Raw genomic sequence first — 22,637 nt, 5'->3', positions numbered from 1 at the left:
TGAGAATCGAGCACTTGTCGGCTTCCCCCCCCCCTTGGATAAAACTCTTTGTGGGTTTCAAGTCACTGTTTGTGTTGCTGGCACCCCGTTAAAGGGCCATAGGCACAGAAGTGAGGTGGAAGCTCAGATGTGCGAGAGGGAGAGATTTCATAGGCGTCTTTAAAAACCACTGCAAGTGATGAATGCTGAAATGTTGCTTACATACAAGTCACCTAAGGTTTGTTGATGAAAACTCGAGATGTCATGTCTGCATTGAAGCTATTTGAGTCAACAAAACTGCTGTAACTTTCTCTGCTCGGGGGTTTGGGGGGTTTGCTGTCCTATTATGCATCTGTTTCCAATTTGCCAGCAATTTTCTTTTGGGCTAGTAAAGCTCCCAAGATGACTACAACTGGCCACATGGGTTTCCTCTGTTGGGCTGCGGGGTTTGATTACAAGGAGCAGCAAAAGCAGCTCGGGGTTCAGGGGATGCATTTCCCCTCAACTTGTAGGTTCTTTATATCCCAACTTTTTGTTAACACCAGCCTTTAAAGCTTATTTCACTGCGGTTTAATAGGTGCTGCGCCCAGTGGTCCCGTGTATATCTCTCTGCTGGAAGTTGGCTGCGATTTTGAGCTTAAAATAAGGGAAATTCGAGGGGAAAGAGCACGGGGAGGGATGCGGGCACCCGCTCGCTGCCCCTGGACAAAAGCAATGGGAAGAGGGGTTTGTTAGCACAGCAGTTCGCCCTCGGGGTTCCTCTTCAGCGACGTGGTTTTTGTAATTCACACGTGGAAAGGTGAGAAAAGACTGAAAAATGACTTTGAAATGTGATCTGATTCGCTCGCTAGCTGCCTCGCTTGTGAGGGTGTACAAAGAGGTGTTCGCGTCCCCGCCGAATAATGAGATTAAGGCTCGTTTTTAACCCGATGCGTGTGGTTGTTTTTTTTAAAGCCACGGCAAAAAAATGACAAGGCCGATTTTGGGTGGATTTTGTGCCCTCCCTCCTCCCCTATACACACACACACACCTCGCCGGTCCCCCCCTATGGCTGGTTTTCCCTTCCCTCTGGTATTTTCTTCCCTCTATCTTCCTCCTAAAATCCCAGGTGCTTACCTTACCGTGCCTAGGAAACTCTCTCGCGTAACAAAAACAACAACAACAATAATAACAAAGAATCCGAAGAATTTCTATATTAAAAAGTGGCTCTGGCGAGGTCCCTGGCCATTAGGTACAGGTCTGAGTCTGTTTTCCTTGGAAATTGGGAGGAATGCTAAACGGCTCGTCTAGCACAGAGTAAATTGTGTGCGGAGCTCTAGGCACGGCTCCCAAGTTGCCCTTTCACCCCTTCACTTTATATGTTCCTCTTATTAAGGAGAAAAATGTTTCAATATGTTGGAATTTGGGGCAAAGTCGGGAAGGAGAGAAAGAGAATAGAGATTGGAAGGACATTTTCCAAATAGTTTTGGTAACTCTTCGGGGGTTACATTCAACGTTGATGTCGGACGAATATCAGTTTCTCCCCCAGGTTAGTGCAAAATGTTGCACACCAGCCCTACCGAGATGGCAGCGTGAAACACATCCCTGACTTGAAGAGGTTTTTTCTATTCCCTATTAGTGTTTCTGTTTGATAGGGATTATTAAGTAGCTCTAAGGGTCTGGAGGTTTTGGGTGCAGAATAGGCTGGAGATGGTCCCTTCTCGCTCCTCCAGCCGTGTGGGTCTGCACAGCCCTCTGAATGCAGCCCGTGCTATTTCCACTTCTACTTCAGAGGGAAACGGGTTAACTGTTTTCAAGGTAAGAGTCCGGGGGAAAAAGCTCAAAGTAAGGAACGATGATTTTAAAACGGATATTTGAAACTTCCTTATTTAAAAGGGGGATTTAAAGTAGCACTTGAGCTCCACTCAGCGTCTCTTTTCGGCTTGACTCCTCAGCAATATTTTTTTTAAGAAAGTTGTGATTTTTTTCTTTCCTTTTTTTTTTTCCTCCTTCTTTAAAGTCGTGAGTAGCTCCAGACAAGGCTCAGCGGGCGAAGATGTCACATAGCCGTGATTAATCTGGGGGAGCAACTGAAATATTGATAAAGGGGAAAACGGAAATCAAATGAAAAGTAGAGGGCACAGAAGAGAGGGGAAAGAAAGCACGTATTGGAGCTGCGAGCGCTGCAGAAGCCCCCTGAGGAAATGCCTGGTTGATGCAGCCTGTCTGGATGGGCTGGGAATACTAACTCCAGCGCTGCTTTGGATCTAACAAGTTTAATCTCTCCTTTGCAAAACTGCAGCGGCAGGGTAGTAACCCACAGCTGGTGGGGAGTTTTGGTTTTGGTCTCAACCTGGATCTTTACAATCTGGTCTGCCACTGGTTGAGGGGAGAGGGTATCAAAGGTGAGTCATTTAAATAATAGTAATAAGACTAAGCAAGAGGTGAATCTAAAAGTAGTTTAAGAGGCCCTTTTGTGTTTCTACCGATGCTGGCAGGGTAAGGCGATTGATAAATAATCCACAGCAGACTTCTTAAGGCTGGTTCCAAATATGCAGATGTATTTATTTATTCGAACACGCGTAATTGTACGAGGTGAGCGGGGGTGGGGGAGCGCTGATGAGGGGTAAAAGAGGGGAGCAGGGGAAACTGAGACGAGAATCCTTGACCCTAGAAAATTTACTGGCGAAGGAAAATTGCCCTCCACTCTGTCTACCCCCACCCCCCGTTGCAAGTTCAGAAGCAAAAGAAACTGGAATGTGTTAGGAGGGAGGACGACAGGAAAAAAAAAAAAGAATTGTACTTATCAGAAACACATTGCCGATTTTATAATCAGTTGCCCTTCTGTGCCAGCTGGCCGCGTAATAAATGCTTTAAAAATCAATAAAAGGGGGGCGGCTTGCAGATAGAGAACTGTTATTTTCCAGAGTCTTTGGGCTGTTTGCCTTTTTCCTCCTTCCTCTGCTTCTCCCAAAGCAGCAGCCTCTCCGCAGCGCTGCGCACAGAGCAGGGCGCACCGCACTGCGCGCTCATCAGCAACGCTCTGCGCCTGTTTCTCATTCCGTAGTTTTCCGTGGTAAATCCTGGAAGCACCGAGCCACCCCCTGGAAAATAGCGGCAGGACGGCAGCACTTCGAGCTGCACGCTAAAAGGGGGGATTCGTGCTTTTAACGAGCCACTAATTACAGCAAACTAATCGTTCTCCGGCTCGTTCAAAGGGAATTGCAGATCCTGAGTGAAACGGGTAGAGAAAGTTGTCAGACCTTGCAGTGATTACAGATTCATTTTCCCACGTAGCTTTACGTTTTCCACGGTTGTAGTCGATCTCTGCGACGATGACTTGGGGGGTAAAGGGGAAGAGGCAAAAACCTGTTCGTCGGGAGATCATCAAGTCTTAGAAATACAGCAAAACAGATGCACTGCATTGATGCAAAGCTGAGATAAAGCAGGGCTGTGTTCGAGAAACGGCGCTCTCCGAAATGGAAGGACTGAGATTGACATCTCTGGGTTTTCAGTGCTATGTGGAATGATATTTCCGTTCGTTATGTTTAAAATTTATTGTTTAATTATTATTGGTGAGAAAGGTTCTTTAAATCAATAGAGGCCGGCAGGCTAATGGCTCGGCATGGTTTCAATGAGCCACGAAAGGCAACTGCCCCTCGTTCAGCCAAGTGAAACCCTTGGATACAAGTCAATAGGGTTAACTAGTCTCGACATGAAAACATGAGTATTTCAGATGGCTTTTAATTGTTGGCTAAGAAATTCAGTTAATCAAATGTCAGACGTTTCCCTCTGCTCTCGCCAGAAGTGAAGAAGTCACTTTTCCTGAGGGGGCAAAAAATCCACATGCAAAAACAAACAAACTGTTGTTAAACATAGAAACAAAGCCCTGCTTTGTGAAGTCCTGTCTAATACTTGACATTTAGTTACTGCGGTGGACGTTTATCTGTGTCCTTTCTTTCACTTAAATGCCTGATGACTTCTCTTTAAGTAATACTATTAGCCTTACTTTGTAAACAGCGCTCTGTTTCTTTACAGATAGATAGATAAGGCTTTATTTTCTATTTTAATTTCAGAGCTATTTTAGGACCTTTAAAAATATCTTCTAAACACGTAAGGATGTTTCAGACTGTACCAGACACTTCGTCTTACGTCAAGGTAAGACATGACAGCATCTTTAAACAGGTAATGTCAAAAATTACAATCCTTCAAAACATTTGCAATTGTTTGTGTTGATTGAATGTCTTCCATTCCCAATGAACTTAGCTGGGAATAAAACAAAACCTTCAGTGGGAAAGGGGCTGGTATAGCAGTTATAGTTCTGGAAGCAGGCAATGCTGAGTCTGAAGCTGAATCATGAGAGTAATGGTATGTTAAGATTCTCTTGTCTTCTATAATGCAATGATGGTTGGCTTTGTGGATTATACTGTAACCACTGTTATTGTGAGGTGTCCTTAATGGCCAGATAGTAGTGGCTTATTTCTCTGGAACCAGTATGATGGTGGTGTGCTGCTGATATCGTATGGCTTCCAATTTTCTGATTTCTTAGGTACCATTAAACACTGAACTAAAGCTAAACTTCATTTAGTATCACTCTACTTCCCCTGCCACACCAGCCATTGAATTCAATATGAAGACAATATGAAAAGTTCCGGTTTTGAATTGTATGTTTCTAAACAGATTTGGAAGGGAAAAAGTATTTAATGTGTTAAAACAAAACATCTCTTTCAGTTACTGAAGAAATGGATGGTCACAGCAGGCAGTGCTTTGTAAAACTGGCATTTCTTTCATAGTGTCACTTGCAGTTTTCTTCAATCAATTCTTCCATACAATTCTGTAGGAAAATTGACTTCAATTGGTATTATTGGTAATGGATACTGCCATGGACTACTAGAACTTGCATTTATACATTAATAATGCATGTACATTTTTTTTTTAAATTAAAATGTGAATCTAAGGATGTATTTCCATGTGCCACTTGTAGCTCTTTCATAAGATTAAAACAAATTCCAAAGAAGAGCTGGCACAGCCTTGTCCCTTTATAACTCAATTGAGCACTATATTATATTTGACATCATATAGTTTTTTTACCACAACAGTTCCCAAGAATGTAAATAAACCATGCCTGGGACATCTGGGTTACACGTTTAAGGCAAACCCTGCATGCAACAGCACTTAGGGAAAATCTAAAACACAAATGTCTTCTCTCCCAGGCTGAAGAACTGCAGAAGGGTGTTAACTAGAGCTGGGTGGATAATTTGTAATGAATAATTTATTACAGGAATTTTCTCTGTCTCTTTCTTTTCTTTTCCCTTAGTCGGTGATCCATGTGTCGATTTTGATTTTCATGTGCATGCACTTTATTGGAAGTGATTCACTGAATGATTTCTGTGTAGAATCCCAAGGCTACAGATCATTTTGCCAGCAGTTTTTTGGAGGTATTAGTATCGGAAATGCAAGCTTGGTGGGAAGGATCCCAGGTCACAAAGAATTACTTGCATTCCTTGGTTGGATGAACTTGTGCATCTTTCTGGATGAGGTTTCTAGAGGGAATTGTACCAGAAATGGTCAAGATTCCAGATTGGGCTAATATCCCCCTATGGATATCCCCTACCAGTGTTTCAGGGTACACTAATGATTTAATTTTGCTTATTAGATTCACATTGCTTTGGACCAGATTCTGGAAGAATATAAACTCCGTGCATAACAAATGAAATTAAAGTCTCAAGAAAGCAGATTCAGTAAACTTTCAAGTAAAGAAATAAATGATGTAGTCTGTGCCCAGCTTTAGGACTGACTTCTCTTTGGTGTTCCTATGTATGGGAAATGATCTTAGATGTGTTCTGTTTACAATGAAGAGATGAAGGCCCTTTGACATCCTATATTATGGTATCATTGCCTTTTACTGTGAGGCAAGATCCAGCTGCTGCTGCTGCAGTTAGTAGCAAGATTCCTTTTGAATTAAATGGAACCAAGATCCAGGCCTAAATAACTTAATATTCCAACAGGACTGAGTGAGTCAATCCTTAACTGTGTCAACATAGCCCTCTCATTATGTATAATCCTGCAAGCAACATGCTTGGACAAAGCTCTCTTCAGATAACTGTGTGTGTTATCCTCCAGGAAGAACGCCTACAGCTGGACATCCACTCAGTGTCTCAGCAGTGGTGGGATGAGTGGGCTGTGTGATGCTGAACTCTGCCTCTTCTTACAGCCCTTCATCATCAGCTGCCATCATTTTGGGCAGAGCCTTGTCTTTGGTATTTTGTCTGTAAAGCTTCATTCACACCAGTGTCACTGGGGAAATAATTTGTTCCTGTGCTTAAAAATCCAGCAGAGTTTTGAAAGAAAGCTCTTAGGGCTGATCTGAAGTCCTTTAAAAGGCAAAGGAGATATCTGCTATGGAACTGTAAAGTTTTCAGTTGAGCAGTTCAGTACCAGTGATGGAAAAAAGTACCTGCATAGCTCCTTGAGGTCAACAAAATTGCTCTTAGAAGTAAGAATACGCTTAAATGCCGGAGAATGTGAGCCTTGAACACACAGGTTATGTCAGTATCTGGCCCCTCTGAGTTTGATGACAGTGTCAGTGCACTCAGGGCCCACATAGTGATGCTACTGAGACTGGTTTGTTTGTAGAAATGGCAATGACTCACAATCCAGGATAGTCAGGAATCCTGTGTACTGACCCAGTCCCTTCTGGTGTTGGTATTCCCAAGTAAGGCGCTTCAACTCTCTGTTTCAATTTCTCCATCTCTGAAGTGCTTTCTCTTGCTTTCTCTTTCCTGCTTATCTACACTCATCTTTGAGGACTTACCAAGTTGTGGTTAGCGAGACATTTAAATAGCAAGAAGTTAAATTCGAATTCTTTCTCTCTACCTTCCTCTCTCTTTTTTCCTTTTTCTTTTTTTCCCCCCCTTCATGTCATTCCTTCTTCAGAAGTTTCATCTGTTTGAATTATGGCAAAGATGAACTCTACTTTTTGAGGCCTTCATGGAATCCCAGCTGATGGCATAGTGCCTCCATCACACAGAAGAAAAGCAGGACTGGGTTCAAACGTCCAAGTTCAGAAAGTTCTCTTCAATGAATGTATGATATATATAAGCATTGCGTTTATCCTTTGCCTTGTTCAGAAGTGCAGCTCATCAAGTTTGGTGCCATACCCCTGAGGTACAAAACAGCCAGTGATCACCCTCAGGCCACACAGCTTCCTAACCATGCTTTTCAAAATGCAAAAGTGTGGGGTAGGACACTGGAGAGGGAGGAAGTCGAGGTTTTGAATTTTAAAATGGTTTGTTTTAACAGAGGTGGTTTATGTTGAGTCACACTTACTTGCCAGTGTTGTAACCTTGATTTACATCTCAGGACATACAGATCTGCACCTAAAGCACTGTTATAAGATCCTATTTAACTTCATGACAGCACACATTCTCTCTTGTGCATCCTTGCCTGAGCCTTAATGCAGCAGTGCAGTAGAGATTCCTAAGTATTACAAAATATTTATGATCCTTACTCATTTCTTCCATGTTCTTGATGAATTATTTCTGTTCTCTATACCATTATGATACTTACTGATCTGCAAGTAGTTAATAGCAGTTAACAATTTACTGTATGTCAGAGGGTGCTAATCTCATCTAAACACGAGTATTTGACTTTGAGAACGAAACATGTAATATAATTGGGAAATTAAATTTTAAAAGACAGAACTGGAATCCAGACTGCAAGGATATGGAAAGCATTAGGACTATAAACAGAGCAACATGACCTTTGCATGCTGAATTTTTAATTATTACCATTGCCACAAACTGCTCCTCACTCCTCTTCTGTATCACCAGCCTGTGCACTGCTATGTGTGTAAAGGCAATACAGGAGTCATTTCGCGGTGCTGCAATCTACTCTAGCAGGTCTGCTTTAGCGGAGGTTTGGACTGGATGGTCTCCATAGGTTCCTTTCAAACCCTATGATTCCGTGATTCTCTTCTCCAGCGTTTTTCTTCAGCCCTCCGGCAGCATCCAGCCGAGATGCGCTCCTTAGGCCGCTTCGGGTACCAGCATTGGAGGCGAGAGCTTGAAAGTGAAGTGCAAGAAGAGGGCGTTAATGGTCTCTTCTAGTCCTAAGTATCTGTGAAGTGTTGTTGCAGTGGGGGGATCGCAGTTCTCGCCCTTTTAGCCTGGGAAGACGCCCTTGTCTATAGAGCCACAACACCACAGCATCGCCGGGTCGTGTTCTGCTTTCCAGTTGCGCTGAGGACTCCTGCCTTCTCCTTCCAAGTAGAACCTCACTACGGATGATTTCCCCTGGGGTGCCCAACCTTAAGACATAGGATTCCCCTGGGCTGACTAGTGCAGGAAATGTTCTCCAGGCCAGACCTCTGAACGGACACGAAGATGGACTTTCACTCGGCTCCCTGAGATGGGAAGAAGGATCCATCGTGCTAGTGCAGGACTTCTCGCTTTAAAAATGGATTTCATGCAGCCATAATGTTTGTGGTACCGTACAAAGAAGCATATTCATGGAGGCAAAATAGTCTGGGTGGCTGGAAACAATATTTGGTTTGTTCTTGCTTTCCCTCTGCCTGGAAAGTTTACAGAAGCCCTGAAGAGATATTTTTTTTATTATTTTTTTTTTTCTCTTGAAGGACAAAACAGTGGGATTTTCTTTGGAGAGGGCAATGCGAAGGCTACTGGTGAACCTGGCACGGACATTTTCTCTCCCAATGAAACAACAGCAGCCAGAGGCTGCTCCGGGCACAGATTGTGTGGAAAGAATATCTGGCTATTTATTATTATGATTGTTATTTTTCAACAGAAATCTTGAGACAGAGAGGATACCTAAGGAGCCCACCGAGGGATTATTAGCCTGGCTGCATCCCACAGACGCTCAAAGACACACGGATGCTGGAAACAAGGGGAAAATCAGACTTTATGGACTTTATTTTCTTGGAGTTAATGTAAAGTTGTTCCTTCCGAGGCCACCCTTACCCAGTCCTGTCTTTCTTCTTTCTTTTTCTTTTTTTCCTCCTCTGCAATTCACGGAGTCCCGCAGAATTTCTGGTCCTCGCACCTGGGCTCGGGAGGACACCATCAGGATCCCCAGAGAACGGGGGCTTTGCCGACAGGGCAGGGTGGGCAGTTGTGGGTATGGGCTTCCATCAATTCCCACTTCACAGTCACACAGAGTGATGGTTGATCTGTGTATGCACAGAATCGTTCTCATTTTGAGGCAGAAACGCCGTTGTTAGACTTCAACAGCGCATCCCGACAACTTGCTGCTTAAGGATTTAGCTCCTGTTTGCAGCCGCTTCTCTGTTTCAAAGAGACAAAATCCCCTTCCATTTCCTGGTGCCCAACAAATCCTGCCTGGTTTTTACCCGTGCTGAAGTCAAGCACTGCGTGGGTCAGGGCTGGCATTGCTTCTCCCCCCTCTTTACTTTCAAGATATTGTTTGGATTTCAGTAGAAATTGTAGAAAAAACGTCGTTTCTCCTGGAAATGTGGCATTCTGAGGCTTTCTAAAGTGAACCACACTCGGGCACAGGGGACAAGATTTTGCACTGGGTGACTCGGACCCTCCGGATACCAGCATTTAAACAGCCCAATCCTCCCCAGCTCTGCGACCCTCTAATGGCTCCGTTTTTTTCCCTACGATTTACAGAAAAACAACCCCCACCAATATGCTGGAACCAGAGGATTTTGTATTCCAGCCTTCCATATGCGTTTCCAACCCAACGTGGCAAGAAAAGGGAGCAAAACGGGAAGAGAAAGTGAATGCTGAAGGGGAAAAATGCTTAAAATCTTTCCTGCAAATCTCCAAATATATGAAGTCTGAGGAACAAATTCAAAGCAGGCACAGATGCCTGAAGAGAAGTTAGAGAGAAATATTCTGTTCCATTCAAGCGCATCAAGGGTCTAGCTGAAGTCTTGTTTGGCTAAGGTCAGACGAGACTGGGTTCTCCAATAAAAATAAATCTCAAATTAATTATGGCCTCAAGCGAGGGGCCAGACCTTTGGAGCTAGTGCACTGCCGTCTGTTTTTTTGGCCTTCGGTATTTTTGTTTTTTTGCTCAGCTTTTCAATAATTGCGGGATTGGGGAGGGAAGGGGGGTGGGGGCTGTTTTATTGGGACATGGAGCTCAAATAAAACCGGCCAGGACGCTGCTTGCCCACTCTCCGCCTAATTGCAACGCAGCTTCAAAGCTGCTGCATCTTCTCCACGCTACTTTTAAGACATTATGTTTTACTTAGCGCTGATTAGCAGTGAGTAACTTTCCGGGTTCAAGTTCCCAAATCCTATGGGTTGTTCCTGTGGACCAGGAGGGACCTAGAAAACTCTGCTAGAGACGCTAGAAAACTCAACTGCACCCTCTCTGTTGCTTTCACTGCAAAGCAGAGCTTTGCCCAATTAGTTTAAAGTGGGATCCGAAAAGAGTGTTTCCATCCTGCAGCTGAGGCCCGAGAAGATTTTCATTATGTTTATTCCTCCTACGGAATAATTAGACGGTTTTAATTGTTAAATGATGACTCTCTAATCTCGAGTGAATCAGGGAGCCGTATCTTTGAGGTTACGTTCTCCCGAGAAGGGCTGGCATCGGACTGCACGCAGGAGTTACTCCTTTCTTACTGGATGTGAGATAGTCTCGTTCTGCCCCCAGTGTGTCCTCCTACACCAAACCAGCATCTTTATCCCTGTGTGCGGCTTCAGTCTATGTAGCTCAATTGTAAGGACGAACGGAGGAGGTGGGGACACGCCAAGCACTTGAGATCGATATTGAAACAATTAAAACCATCGGACGAGAATTTCGTTTCATTCATAAATGCAGTTAAAAAAACAATAATCGAGGAGCAACTGATTTCTACCAGCCTGCCCCAATGCAAGCATCTGAAATCTTCCATGGTTGCCAAGATCAAATGATTTCCCAGATGTCTGGTGGTAACCACATTAAACGGACCGTCATTCCTTTACTGGATGTACATACGCATCCAAGAGCGGAGCAGACCCAGCGCATCGCTGCCTAAAGTCTGAGATAACTTCGAGGGATTCTTACATTTATTTATTTATTTGTGTTTTAAATGTTGTTTGGGAGGAAAAGAGTAGATCGTTCAGCTTGAGTGTTACAATGGTTAGCAACTTCGCTCGTTATCTTATCTGATGGGTCCAACCTGGATGACCCGAACGTGCTGCATTTTGAATCGTTCTCAGACATGCAAAATAAGCCCCTGAGTGTCACGGTGCCCTTCAGGCAATAAAATGCGGAGTCGTGCTCCTCAATTATCTCTAGGTGGTAGAAGGGGGATGCTTGACATCTGCCTGTCTTTGGGAGCACTGGGGAGCTACTGGGCTGGTTCACCTCAGCAGCCTGGCGTTTTGGACACGTAGGACTCCTCTTCAACACTCTGGCTGCGTTTTCAGGTGATTTCTCGGTGAAGCCTTGAGCTCCGTGGGGTCCGTGGATGAAAGAGGCTCCTTCCACGGTATTTCCCCCCTTCCTTTCGCGGTCACGATCCCTCCCGCACACCCCAGTTCTGCTGTTTTTCGGGGCTGGTGGAGAGTGTTGTCTAGAGAGGAAACCATTTGGGTTTTGAAAGGATGCGTTTCACTCTTCCCTTTAACCTCTGGCTTTTCTGGTTGCAGCAGCCATGCGGTAAGGCTAAAGGGGGAGTGGAGAAGAGCGTAGCTGGAGGGGTGGAAGGGAGGGAGGGAAAGACAAAAAGAGTAATGAGGCAAGCAAAGGGTTAACTGCGATTTCTTTTAATTGAACTCCAGTTCTTGTGGCCCTAGGCAAGGGGGGACCTGACCCCGCTAGCAGCATCCAGATGTGCTGCTCTCCGGGGACCCCAGCGCAGCCCCCTGGATTGTAAAGCAGACAGAGGAGGACGGGGGTGGGGGGCGGCCGGGCTGTCCCCTCTGCCCCTCCGCCTTCACCTCCTGCTTGCAGGCGGCCTCAGTCGCCGGTAAGCGGCAAGGCAAAGCTTCAGGTCTGGTCACGTTCAGTCCCGTGTCTGCATCTGAACTCCCAAATTGTAGCTGAATTGATGAGACTAATTTCAGAGGAGGGGGGAGGGGGGGAGGGAGGGGCAAGAGGAATCTACAGCTCACTCCTGCCAGCTTCGGGCTTGGAGAAATAAAGTATTAATAAGGCATCTCTGCAGCAGGCGAGTAGAAACACTAGTGGCATTATTGCATTTCCCTTTTGGAAGGGGCGGGTGCAGAATAACGTTGGATATATTTTGATCCCCCACCCCCCTGCCCCCCGTGGTTGGACTAAAGACAGGGGAAACAAAAAGACTGGACACAGCTGGCACTGGACAAGGTAATGCCCTCCACCGAGAGATCTGACGTTCAGGAGAGTCCTCCTGCCTCCACACTTTCTTTCTTGGCTCTTCTCCTCGGGCTGCAATAGTTTGCAGAAGTGGGGGATACAGGACGCCCGGAGCGTTGCACGATGTGTTCCGCTGGTGGTTGCCTGTTATTTTTGTAAGGGGAGGGGGTGGGAAGTGGAGCTGGACAGGCGCGTATTGTCTCCTTCCCTCGGTTCCTTCGGAGGCTTTCAGCCTTGCCCGGAAAAAGGAAAACGCGTTTCTTTTGGAGCGATCGCTCCCGTTTGAATGAAAGACAGAGTTGCACGTCAGGGACCCAACAGGTCGAAAGCGGGATTTAAAGGCTGGTGTTTGATTTGGTTTTACTTCAGTGCCTGTATTGACACAAAACTTCAGCTGATCTGTCAATTACTGTAAATTTTTGCCTTTTTTAAAGTTTGTATTGTATGATTTTTTTCCCGTCTGAGTGGGATTTTAACAGCTTTGCAATAAGGTTGAGCGGGGAGGGGAGGCTGGGAAAGGTGCTCCCAGCCCCCGGAGTGCAATGGATGTATTGCCATTGGGCTTAGGACCTTTGCTTGGGAGCCTGATATCTCAGCCCTTGAGACGACTGGGAGTGAAGGATGTAGGGGTGACAGTGGAAAAGAGCTTCCACTTTCCAGCAGCCCAACTTCCAGAGCGTTTAATTACTGGAGCCGTTTGTCTGCCCTGCATTATTGCACTCAGTGCTCCCTCCTTGCTGGGACCGGACCCGTCTCACACTCCTTGTTGGGAGCCCTGCCTGGGACAGGCGTGAAGCGGGGCCACAGCACGTTTAAATACATTTTGATCATCAGACTTAACTTTTTCTTTCTTTCTCTCTCTCTTTCTCTCTTTCTTTCTCTTTTTCTCTCCCTTTCTCCCTCTCCCTCTTTCCCTCTTGCTTCTTTCTCTCCCTCCATGCTCCAACTGCGTTGTATTTACGGTTTTCTACCCTTACTTTTTTTGCCTATGACTGGAAAACGCATTAATAAAAAAATCTGTGGGAAGAGGCGGAAATTCAGTGAGTCAGGCTAGAGCTGCTCCAGCCAAAAGGGGAAAAAAAAAAAAAAAAAAAGAAGCAAAAAACATGTTAAACTAAACTGTGGGATGACACACAGGGCTCGCTAATACGGTCTGGGGTGCAAGGCAAGGTCTCCGTTGGACTGGCTGCACTACGACAAACAAGAGCTGACAGAGGTAGCTATTGTTCTGCCCCTTCTTATCTAAATGGAGCAAATATCCTGTATGTAAAATATATATATTTTGATCAAGAAGGCAGGACCAGTGGAGAGACGAAAGTTTCCTCCTCGAGTGACTTCACTTCCCAAAATTAGCAGAAAAAAACGTTTCATCCGGTTAACTGTCTCTTTTTCGCTCTGCTGCAACAACCAAAGTTAAAAAAAGAGCGACAGAGAGAGCGAGGGAGGGAGAGGGAGAGAGAAGGCGACGGGATAAGCAGAGGAAAGTAAAATCCCTGGAAAGACAGAAAGAAAAGTGAAAGAGAGACGGATAAAAACTTCGGGAGGCTTCAGCTGCAGGCTAAACCGGGTCAATGTGTGGAATATTGCTGGTACCGGCTGGAAGTTATTCTAGATGGACGGCACTATTAAGGTAAGGGGCGGGAGGGGACGGGGACCCCCGGCAGAGTGGCGCGGCACGGGGGGCTCCATGGCCGGGCTGCCCCGCTCCTCCGCTGCCTCCTCCCGGGGCTCGGGGCTCCGCAGGCGGGGGCGGTGCGGGGCCAGCAGCCTTCCTGCCCCCAAGGAGGGACGGAGGGGGTCGAGGCGAGCCCCGGGGACGTGCCCGGCTCGGGGCAGCGGAGGAAAAGCAGTGACAGCTGCCGGACCATCGCTCCGCACCGCTCGGGGCCGCAGGGAAAGGGGGTGGTTGGGGACTGCGGGGCTCCGGGCTGGCCCCAGATGTGTGCCGCTGGCGTCTAGGTGTCAGCCGGCTCTGATTTCCTCTCCTGGTCCTGTCTGAAATGCATTGCTGGTTCTGCTGGTCGTCCAGGCGTTTCCTCTAGTAATTTTGGTGGGAGCAAGGAACTGGGTGGTTTGGAGGAGAAACATCACCCTGGCTTGGGGCGAGGCAAGGGGAAGGGGAAGCAAAGAGTGTGGCAAAAAAACCACGAACATAACCAACCTCTGGTGGCCTTGAGCAAGCGAGGACGCTGCTGGGGCTTAGAGAATGGTTCCCCCTCCTTTCACCCTCATCAAAACTTCAGCTTCTGCAAAGATAAACCAAACCTTCTCGGAGTCCCTTGAGGTGTCTTATGCTGTTTCCCCAGGGCCAGGCAGCAGCGGGTTTGCTTTCATGCTTTGGGTTATGCTTACGGGCTCTTCTTGAGGGAGCACTACAGCACAGAAGTAGCTCAAACAGCAACCTTGAAGCGAGAGACACTGTGGGTGTGTTTGAGTTGGAGGATTTCGAAAGATGCCTATCGCCTGGGTGGGGTGTTGATCTCTTCTTAAAAGCCTTTTTTTTCTCTCTCTCTCTCTTTTTTCTATTTTTTTCTCTTTTTTTTTTCTTTTTTTTTCTTTTTTTTTTTTTTTCTTTTTTCTTTTTCTGCTGACCTGGGGAGAAAGAAGCTGCAAACTGGCAGGAACTGAAACTTTCTCCCTCACGTTGCAGCTTGTGACAAGTGCAGTGTTTGGAAGGGTCTCAAGTGAAGTGAGGAGGGAAGGAGATGGGCAGGAAGAGAAAATGGAAAGAGGAAAGACAGAGGGAACAAAAGGGGAAATGTCAGAAAGGAAGAGAAAAAGCAGGAGCGTTGAAAGCACAACATTTGGGAGGTATGGAAGGAATAATGCACATCTTCCCTACCACCTCTTCAGGTCTGTAGCAAAAGTAACCTGGACCTCATTCAGGATATGTTTAGTGCTCCCCAACATTCTTTGATTTGTGGAGCCCTAAAATACTGTACAGTGAAAGTGCAGAAATTTCCCATCTGTACCTTTGCTGCAGTGCACACATGGACTTGCTTTTCTTCACAGACCCTCAGCACCATGCTCTGAAAGGTGCTGAATTATTCCCCTGTCCCACACAGCCCATGGTGCCTCTGGGATCTCCTCCTCTGCCCACTCCCCCTATGCTGCAATCCTATTGCTGTCACCCCCTGCCCTGGCTTTGGGGATGAGGAACTGTAACTCTTAGCAGCTCGGCCTGCGGTCACACTGGGGAGGCTGTGGCAAAAGGAGGAACTCAGCCAGGTCCTGGGTCACTGCCCCAGCTCCTGGATCTGCTTTGCAGCCTTGTGTTATATTTTCCTGCTTCACTTGTAGTCCAGAAAGAATTTGGCTGAGCTGAGAGATATGGGATACTGGTAGACCAGAGCCTCAGCTGGGCTCCTCTTACTGAGCAATTCTAAGATCATCAGCAACTTGCTGCAGATCCATGTCTCCTGCTGACTTCTTCCTATAACTGACCCCTTCTTTGTACCAGGCACTTGCACAAGTGATTGAGAGCTCCTGTAGTGTTCTCAGGGTTATAGGTGATTTATTGCAAATTTTCTTACTGTGGAGAATTGAGTGGGTTCTCAAGGAGCATCAGAGCCATGCACTGGCAGATTTGCTGCAGTTTACCACTGAAAGGAAGGGGTTAGGCCACCCTGCATGACTTGTCTCAGGTGAAGGGCAATGAGAGAGGATGTGGCTTGAGATGCTTAAATGTTTTTAATATGCTGTGCTCTATATATAACCTGTGCTTCAGGGTAGATCTTCTAAATTCTAGGACATAGTAAAGCAAACCTGTGCTGTACCCAGGAGAAAGCATTCTAAAAGCAACCATATCCTTAGGTTTGCCATCCTGAAGGATGCACACATTGTTTTCTCCCAAATCAGTGCGTTTGGTTTGGGAAGTGGTATGTCAGAAAAGAAGCAGATGGATGACTGGCAAGAAAAAACAGAAGAAAAAGTTTTTTCATTATTTAGAGCACAATGAGGGACTAGATGAAATTTGTGGTTAAGAAGCGTGGTCAAGAAGCACTTTGCTCCGTAAACACTGAATGATTCCTGTCTGTGTTGCAGGCAATGCTATGCAGCTCAGATTAGAAATGTTAGAGGGGTGCGTGTTCCAGGTGTATTCTTGAGCACTGTAAACAAGACAAGTGACAATGCTTTTTCAAGTCTGTGTAAAACTATTCCACAGGCTAATTGCTTTAATTGGGTCAAAGACCACACGCTTGAACCAGTGTATCCCAGTACTACAAAACCTATCAATTCACCCTGCAACCTCAGTGTTGAGCCTGCACTTTCCTCTAAATCTTTTCATGCCATTTAGGAAAAGCCTTGACAACAGACTTTCTGGTAACTGTTTCTTCATACACTGAATAATTTAACCATAAATCTACCCAGTTGCAGACTAACTTTGTAATACATAGATACATGGTGTCTTGCATGTTTAGAACTGTGCGCTCCCAGGGAAATGGCAAGTCGAAGAATAAATGTGGTTTAGACCATCCTGGTCTATATTTATATCCTGTGTGTACACATGTGGAGGTGTGAATTGAAGCTGCTGGGGTTCTTTAACTCAAAGTTAGGGAACGCCATACAAACACAGAGATATTATGGGATGAGCTCAGGACTGCAGGTCATCTTTCCTTATCACACACCATTGATTGTCAAACACGATGTATTCTGTACTGTATTCTACACCAGGTGTAGAGTGTACCTTTATTTCTTCAAAAATACTGATTTATTGTGAGGGGAATTATAGACATGTCAGTTGGAGTGGCTGGATTGAAAGGTGACCTCTACAGCGATGCTTTGAGGCCTTCTATGCAGTAAGAAGTACAGCAAACCTTAATCTTTATTAACACATCTTCATCATCATATTGCTCCACGTTCTGTGAGCAACAGTTGCAGAAGATGATTAGGAGCCAAAGAAACCGATGACAGTCTATGTTAGGATTAATTTTAAATAATCTATAATATTTTTATTGAATGCCTCCAGATCTTACAAACCACATCTTCTTGGGGTTAACATCTTGCTTTGGCTTCACTTACATTGTGTTTTGGGAATTTTGGTTTCATTGCCTCAAATTAAATCAAAAAGAGTACAACTAATGTCAACAAGATGCCCACTCGTGGACTTCCTCACAATAACAAATAGTGTGGTTTCAAGCTGGTTTAATAATTTCAGTTCCAATTTACATGTGGATTATTAAAGTAACTACACTTGCCAAGGCCTGACTGTTAATTAAGAAAAGCACAGTTTATGTAACTGCTGCTTTCATTCTGCGAAAATATCTTCATGCTCATGCTCTGGAAATAAGAGAGAGACCATGTGAGGGACATTCAATGAAAATGTTGCATTACCAAGTAGATGACAACCATACTTGTCTCTTTTTCTTTCCATGAGAAGACAACTTGTATGCTGGTGTTGCTATAGCAAAGGGCGGGGTAGGATTTCTTATTGCAATCACTGTTTCTTGTCATTTGTGAACTGTAGGCGTTCGCTCATTCACCCTCATCCTGAAACTTGGCCATCAAGATCTCAAACTAAGAACATGTTTCTTTTTTTGAGCTAGTTTAAACGTCTGTTTTGCCATTTTTAAACTGCCCTTACTTTGGCCTTTTAGAGATGGCCTTTCCTGGCAAGAAGGCATTGACTCGTAGGACAAGAGTCTTACTCTCCAGTACAAAAACACCCCACGCAGATGTTTGCTCATATTTTCACGTTGCTGCCCCATAAAAGCAGTTTTGAACAAAACCCTCTGAAATTTCCAAGACTTACATTCCTTGTTGGCTGGTACCCCAGTAGCTGTTTTAGTGGCATATATTGCAGAATGTCTACCATGCACCCACCCTCCTGGCTCAGCACTGGGTGCTGTCAGCTCGAGGTGAACCATGCTACCTCCTGTTCACAAGTAAAACAAAGGGAATACCTTTCCAGGCTCTGTAAATGGAGCAGTTCAGCTTTATTAGAATTATTCCTGCACTGGGAAGGAAGATAAGCCCGAAACAAACCTAATACACACCAAAACAGCACAACTGCTTAGATTTTAGGCACTTGGGGTTTCACTCTGAGGCTTTAAAGAGGTGCTGAGAGCATTGTATAGTTTCTCTGCACCACTGTGGATTTCACCCTAACAGGATGTGGTCACTTTGAGTAGTAGCATGCGTGTCTTGAGGATTTCATGCTTTTATTTTAGTTATTTATTTTAATTTTATGATAATCTTGCTGTAAGATGGGGGCAGGCCCAACTTTTGTGACTCCTTGCAGCATTCTTCCCAGCAGAATTTTGCTAGAGTCAGTGTGTAAGAGTAGAACTCTTCATTAGAATGTTATGAGAAAAGGACAGAAATTAAAAGGAGCAATGAGTAAGGTCACACTTCACACCTCACTAAAGTAAGGCCTGAGATGACATGCTGATAAAGAGAGGCATGCTGGGAGAAGGAAATTTATAGCAATTTTTGCAGAAACTTTTCTCTTTGGGTCTCTTCTGCCTTTCCAGAAAGCCTTCCTCCTAATTTCAATTCACATCACAACAGGCCTTGAATTTATGAACATATAACCTCATGACATGGGACACCTTCCATACTTTTTCTCACCATAAAACATCAGTACATGATATTCTTACACAACACCCTATTTTTTATTTTTATTTTTTGCCTTTGAAAAAAGAAAGTTTCTCGTTCTGCTTGAGTCAGGAAAATTAAAGGAGCCAAGAGAGCAGTAACTTCAGATTTGCAGATATCTGTGGGTTTGCTAGACACCTCCAGACACAGAAGCGTGGTATCAATACTAGAGCAAGCATGAATGCATGCGTGGCTTGCCTAGAAGAGATGGGTCTAACATCTTAAGCTTAGCTCTACAACTTAGTCTGAAACCAGCTTTTCATCTCAAATGTAAAATTCTCTTTCAGATCTTTCACTCTGAATGGGACAACAGATCTCTTTCCAGTGTCTATGCCTCTCCTGCTTTCATGCACGCATGAACACATGAGCATAATGCGTTGGTGTGTACGCCAGTGTGTGTAAACAGGGCTCTCTGGATGCACTTCTTGGCTTATAGAGTTCTATCAGTTCCATGAGTGGTGCCTCAGAACAACTTCTGAATGAACAAATGCTTTTTTGTGAGGCTATGAGTACATATTTGTAGCTGTTTATGAAAATAAGAACTAAAGGAGGTTTTCAGCCTCTTTTAGGGAATAATTTGCTTGATGGTGGACCTATCATTGCTAACATTATTGCTGCATCATCACAGACACCAGACACCAGCACCAACCTAAATTATGCTGGTACAAACAGCAATGTATGGTACAGGACAATTTATTCTACTGACTTCCAAATATAAAAGTCTTCAAACTGTGAATGTACCTACTGCTTATTTCCTCTCTTTCTCTCATTACCCAGGCCGTATTATTACCGATGCATATCTACACAGCTAGTAATATTGATCTAGAAACCCGTCTCTTGTAGTAAAGCCACAAACGTTACTTCCCTCCTCCCCCACCTCCACTACCAAAAGATTTTCCTTTTGCTGTAAGACCTAAACAAAAGGACCTATGTTACTGAAGACATTTATGTATGTTCCAATAAGCTTTCTGTTTATTGAGGGACAATAGTGCCAGAGTTAAAACTTGAAAATGATTATGTGAAAGGATCCATCAGTATGGATCAGTCCTAAAAAGAGGCAGGCGAGAGCATATTTGTTTAACTGAGCACCCAGTTTGACTTGTAAAGGTATTGACAGTCTGCAGTTCTCATTAGCTTTTAAGGCAACTGTTCTCCCGAAAACAAGGCTGCTTTCTAGGTGATTAATGAAGTATTTTGATTCTACATGTAAACATGTTGTCGATTAAAATTCACAGAACTGGTTAAGTAGCATTGAACACACAACTCTCTCTGGAACTAGATGGGAAGGGTAAAGCTAAATCCCACAAGCATCTTGCCTTTGCTTCTCAGTGTTGGTAAGATGCTGTGAAAAAAAAAAAATGACCTTGTATCTTCATTTGTAGCTCAGTAGAGGCTCCTGTAGTGAATACCATGGATATAGAAAAATTTACTATGGTGCTCTTCCAGCATAGATTAACTCAGAGTAACCCAGATGGACAATAGCGCTGCAAATGAGCAAGAGGCAATTAGAAGCAAAAAAGAATAATATCTCCCTTTGCAAGGTGACAAAGCTGCACATCCAGGAACTGAACGTTAGTACCTTGGCTCGTGCTTGTCAGTCTTGCACGGGGGCCGAAAATAACAAGAAGGAAAGCATTTAATTAGTCATTTGCTGATTTCGCACTCAGCAAAAAACCTGCTCTTCTTAACTAATACTGGTTTAGATCTGAGCGAAGGAGATAAATCAGCAAGAATACAGTTTTTTAAGTTGACCGATGAGTGAAAAAAAGAAACTGGAGTAAAGTATGGTGGGGTCACTGGAGGGTGTGGTGAGTTCAGGAAACCGAGTTCTGTGTGATGAGAAAATTCTTATTTCAACATTTTTATAGCAGCTCTCTTTTAAAAAAAAGAAGATAAGGAAGAGATTAGAAGAGGTTAAAACACCATTACTACGGCTAAATGCAGAGTTTGGCTCTCTGGTTTCTTCTGAATAGCTCTTCTTGTTGTTCCAACTTGATTGACTTATAACTGCATCTGAACCAACCTCACATCAGTTCCTTTTTATCAGCCAAAGTGAGACTTCCTGTGCTCCACAGTCTGGTTTCCTGATGTGTTTCCTTTTTCCTTTTAACAGAACAAAGGAAACTGTAACTCCTCTGCTGCTCCTGTTCAAATCTCCTTGGGACTTCATACAGTGTTAGTACCAAACATTTGCCTTTTGTGTTTTTTTTCCTGCCCAGTCTCTGAGTCAGGCTGCTTAGAGTAATAGTGCCCTCTTCATCTCTAATTGAGTTTTGCATTGCCAACTGCAGGGGGGCAAGAACGGTATTGTGGCCAAAATTAAGCCACATCCAGAGCAGTGGGCAGCAGCCATGCACCAGCCCAACAAAAATGAAAAGAAGGAAAAGCTGAGCAAAAAATCTGGCATTGTAGCAGAGATACAGGATTGATAATATTCTCAGAAAGCAAATAATCAGGTGTCGAGATCTCATTGAGCTACGCAGGTTTCTATGTGTGAATGTGTTTGGTATTTGAAATTGGGATTGGAATTTTGTGTCCTGAAGTACATACACCACTGGCAGAAATGCTTCCCAAAATGGATACACGTGTACAGTACAAATGGTATTTTCCTAGTGTGTACTGGAACAGTAACAGGAATTATTACTTTAAACAACTACACTGGTAGATAGTAACTCTCTATGCACAATACTTCCTTTCAGTGTTGCAGGGCTGCATTTATCTTTCAATCCTGATAATTATATCAGGAATATTGTATTGATATGAAGGATTCAATGCAAAATCCCAATTATTTCATGCAATAAAGAGTCTGTGCCTTGGGAAAGCGCTGTTTTTCCACATCTACTGCACCCCACCCAGATAACAATTGTGCTGCTCTGCTGAGATGCACTGTGCCTTCATAATCTTCTCATGTCAGAGCTGATGCTCATTTGTTATAAGAATCACAAGTTCATGGTGATTGAAATCTTAGGCGTTAGTAGAGGCACCCAATCTCGTGTCTGTTGTACAGTAACTTGTCTTGCTCAAAAGAGTAATGTTATCTCAGATCAGGGCTGAGCAGATGCCTATAAAAATGCAAGGAAAAGAATAAACATCAGTGCCTTCCCACAGAATTGCCTTTCTGCAGCTTTCAGAGTATAAACTTGGGATTTTCTTATGTGATAACAAAATCCTACACATTTACATTGCAAAATGTCATTTTTCATCAAACAGTTTTGGATTATACAGGGAAAGGTAACCGAAAATTACATCCCTTCTGTAAAATCCAGGGGGAAACCAAGGAAGTTTAGCCCTTTCTGCTGTATTCTGTTTATGGAACGATTTCTATACAGTCTAATTCAATTTCTATAAAAACTCCACTGATTTAATCCCTATTAAATTCTGAGGATTTGTCCATGAGGGTCGTGTTGCAGATCAGCCTCTAGGACAGACTCCTGATTAGAACCAGAAGTCATGACTCGTATGATTAATTCCTGGTATTATGGAAACTGTCCCTAGAGGATCCTTCCAAGACGAAGCACGGCACATAGGTGGAATAAGAGCCCATAATCTAAACAGGCAAAGAAAAAAAACCCTAGAAGATTAAATGGAGGAAAAAAAAACCTGGTCAATCAGCAAGTCAGCATTGGGGATGCCGTTCACACCCCTGGCTCCTGGCTCCCAGGATCTGAGGTGGTTTAAATTGACCCTGTTTCTTTGGAACCTTCCAGACAAGCGTGCAGGCAGATTTTGTGTGCTACACTTTATCTGAGTGATGATGAATCCCCCAG

The 22,637-nt window shown here is 44.3% G+C and overlaps 1 protein-coding gene and 1 long non-coding RNA gene across 7 annotated transcripts in view; one reads left to right on the top strand and one right to left on the bottom strand.

Annotated features, from left to right (window-relative positions):
* The first annotated feature begins 1,854 nt into the window (after nt 1-1,854).
* FLI1 (Fli-1 proto-oncogene, ETS transcription factor) overlaps nt 1,855-22,637 on the top strand; it is a 73,766-nt gene continuing 52,983 nt past the window's right edge. The window contains exons 1-2 of one of the 5 annotated variants that reach the window (XM_015884111.3): nt 1,855-2,363; nt 4,035-4,116. In XM_015884111.3, the coding sequence (XP_015739597.1) occupies nt 4,078-4,116 (39 nt within the window). In that variant the 5' untranslated portion in view covers nt 1,855-2,363; nt 4,035-4,077. Of the gene's footprint in view, nt 2,364-4,034; nt 4,144-12,069; nt 12,265-13,371; nt 13,490-13,625; nt 13,904-22,637 lie in introns of those variants that run through there. The other 4 variants (XM_032449080.2, XM_015884114.3, XM_015884113.3 and 1 more) reach the window with 4 other exon arrangements.
* LOC146755291 (uncharacterized) lies at nt 14,176-14,735 on the bottom strand. Of its 2 annotated transcripts, none has more exons than XR_014938183.1 (3): nt 14,626-14,735; nt 14,435-14,519; nt 14,176-14,311 (listed from the first exon to the last, which is right to left on the bottom strand). It is a non-coding gene; the product is annotated as an uncharacterized LOC146755291 (long non-coding RNA). The 2 variants fall into 2 exon arrangements; XR_014938182.1 differs by having other exon boundaries at nt 14,435-14,538; nt 14,626-14,690.

Source organism: Coturnix japonica, chromosome 34 (genome assembly GCF_054131305.1).
Source record: "Coturnix japonica strain WE chromosome 34, WE-NBRP24, whole genome shotgun sequence".
Taxonomy (NCBI): Eukaryota; Metazoa; Chordata; class Aves; order Galliformes; family Phasianidae; genus Coturnix; species Coturnix japonica.
This window is presented reverse-complemented; position numbering and strand designations above follow the sequence as displayed.